General features: G+C 33.4%; 1 protein-coding gene across 1 annotated transcript; it reads left to right on the top strand.

Annotated features, from left to right (window-relative positions):
• Positions 1 to 11: 11 nt before the first annotated feature.
• LOC110094925 (serine carboxypeptidase-like 18) lies at positions 12 to 1,428 on the top strand (the record flags this gene model as incomplete). Its single annotated transcript, XM_020820270.2, has 5 exons — positions 12 to 554; positions 634 to 779; positions 927 to 1,003; positions 1,088 to 1,210; positions 1,420 to 1,428. Coding segments are annotated over exons 1-5 (504 nt in total), but the record flags the coding sequence as incomplete, so codon positions are not given.
• Between the last annotated feature and the right edge of the window lie 5 nt (positions 1,429 to 1,433).

Below are 1,433 nucleotides of genomic sequence, written 5' to 3' on the forward strand. Positions count from 1 at the left end.
TTAATAAAAAATGATATTAACTGACATGATTGAATTACAAAAGAGTGAGAAAGATAAGAAATTTACTCACATTCCGGCGCTGCTTTTATCTCTCAGCCATATCTAACATCTTCTTTTATAAAAAAAAAAATATATCATCCAAATATTTTATTTGTTGTTATTCCCGATGCCTACTTGACGACCTGCACTATACATAAAATAGTGACTCCGACTCCCGAAGCTAATCTATTGCCTCCCTTTTATGTGAACAGAACAACAATAGCAGTTTAAACTTTAAAGTAGAATAGGGATTTAACTTAGTATTTATACTCAACAAAATATTTAAGCTGATTATAAAGATACTAATTGACAAAGAGGATGGAAGAGCCTGTTTCTCTCTCACATTTCGGCCCTGCTTCCTGAGGCATGCCTATTAGCTTCAGCATTATGCAGATGCTATTACTTCTCTTCTTCAATCTCTGTATATTTCCTCATTATTGTAACACATTGCATGCAAGCAGAGTCACTCATCTTCCAGGCTTCAATGGCTCACTCCCTTTCTATCTTGAAACTGGGTAAGTCCTCTACCTAATATTATGTGTCTGATGGTTATTTTTGTCTAATATTTTTATGTTACTCCTCTGTTGGAAGCAGCTATGTGACCGTCAATGAAAAGAGCGGTGCAGAGCTCTTCTACTACTTTGTAGAGTCTGATAGGAAGCCCAAAGATGATCCACTCATCCTTTGGCTTGTTGGTGGCCCTTACTGCTCTGGTTTTATTGGCTTCGCCTTAAATATTGGTGATTACCATTTTTGCTATTTTCTGTTCAAGTTCCTATTTATGGTTTGCAATTTTGGCAATGTCTGAACGAAAGAAAAATTTCAGGTGGCAATCATATGTTACAAATGTAAGATTTCATCATTTTCTATATGGTTGTTGTATGCAGGCCCTCTTAAGTTTAATGTAAAAGCATATGATGGAACTTTGCCTACTTTAATTTCAAATCCTTATTCATGGACAAAGGTGTGTGATTAAGAACTAAACCCTTTTCCTCTATATTCATGTCATTTATATTATTTTTTTAAAGAAATTTAATTGGATTATTAGATCTCCAGCATTATCTTTTTGGATTGGCCTGTGGGGACTGGATTCTCATTTTCAAGAAGCATGGTGGATTATCATACTGATGATGTACAATCCACAAAACAAATCTATAAGTTCCTTATAAAGGTAAGATCGATGACTTAAAATTTTAGTATTTTGGTAGCCTGCCTAATGGAATACTTCATAAGAAAAGAAATTTTATGCATAAAGATTATGATGAAGATATTAATTACAATGTTTTTTCAAGCATGTTGAGTAATTATCATCAATAACTCTTTTATTTTAGTCATGATCCTATATATATACATATTGAAAGTATTTTTGAAGTAATGCAGTGGTTGCTTGCTCA

Source organism: Dendrobium catenatum, unplaced genomic scaffold, assembly GCF_001605985.2.
Source record: "Dendrobium catenatum unplaced genomic scaffold, ASM160598v2 original_scaffold_242950, whole genome shotgun sequence".
Classification (NCBI taxonomy): domain Eukaryota; kingdom Viridiplantae; phylum Streptophyta; class Magnoliopsida; order Asparagales; family Orchidaceae; genus Dendrobium; species Dendrobium catenatum.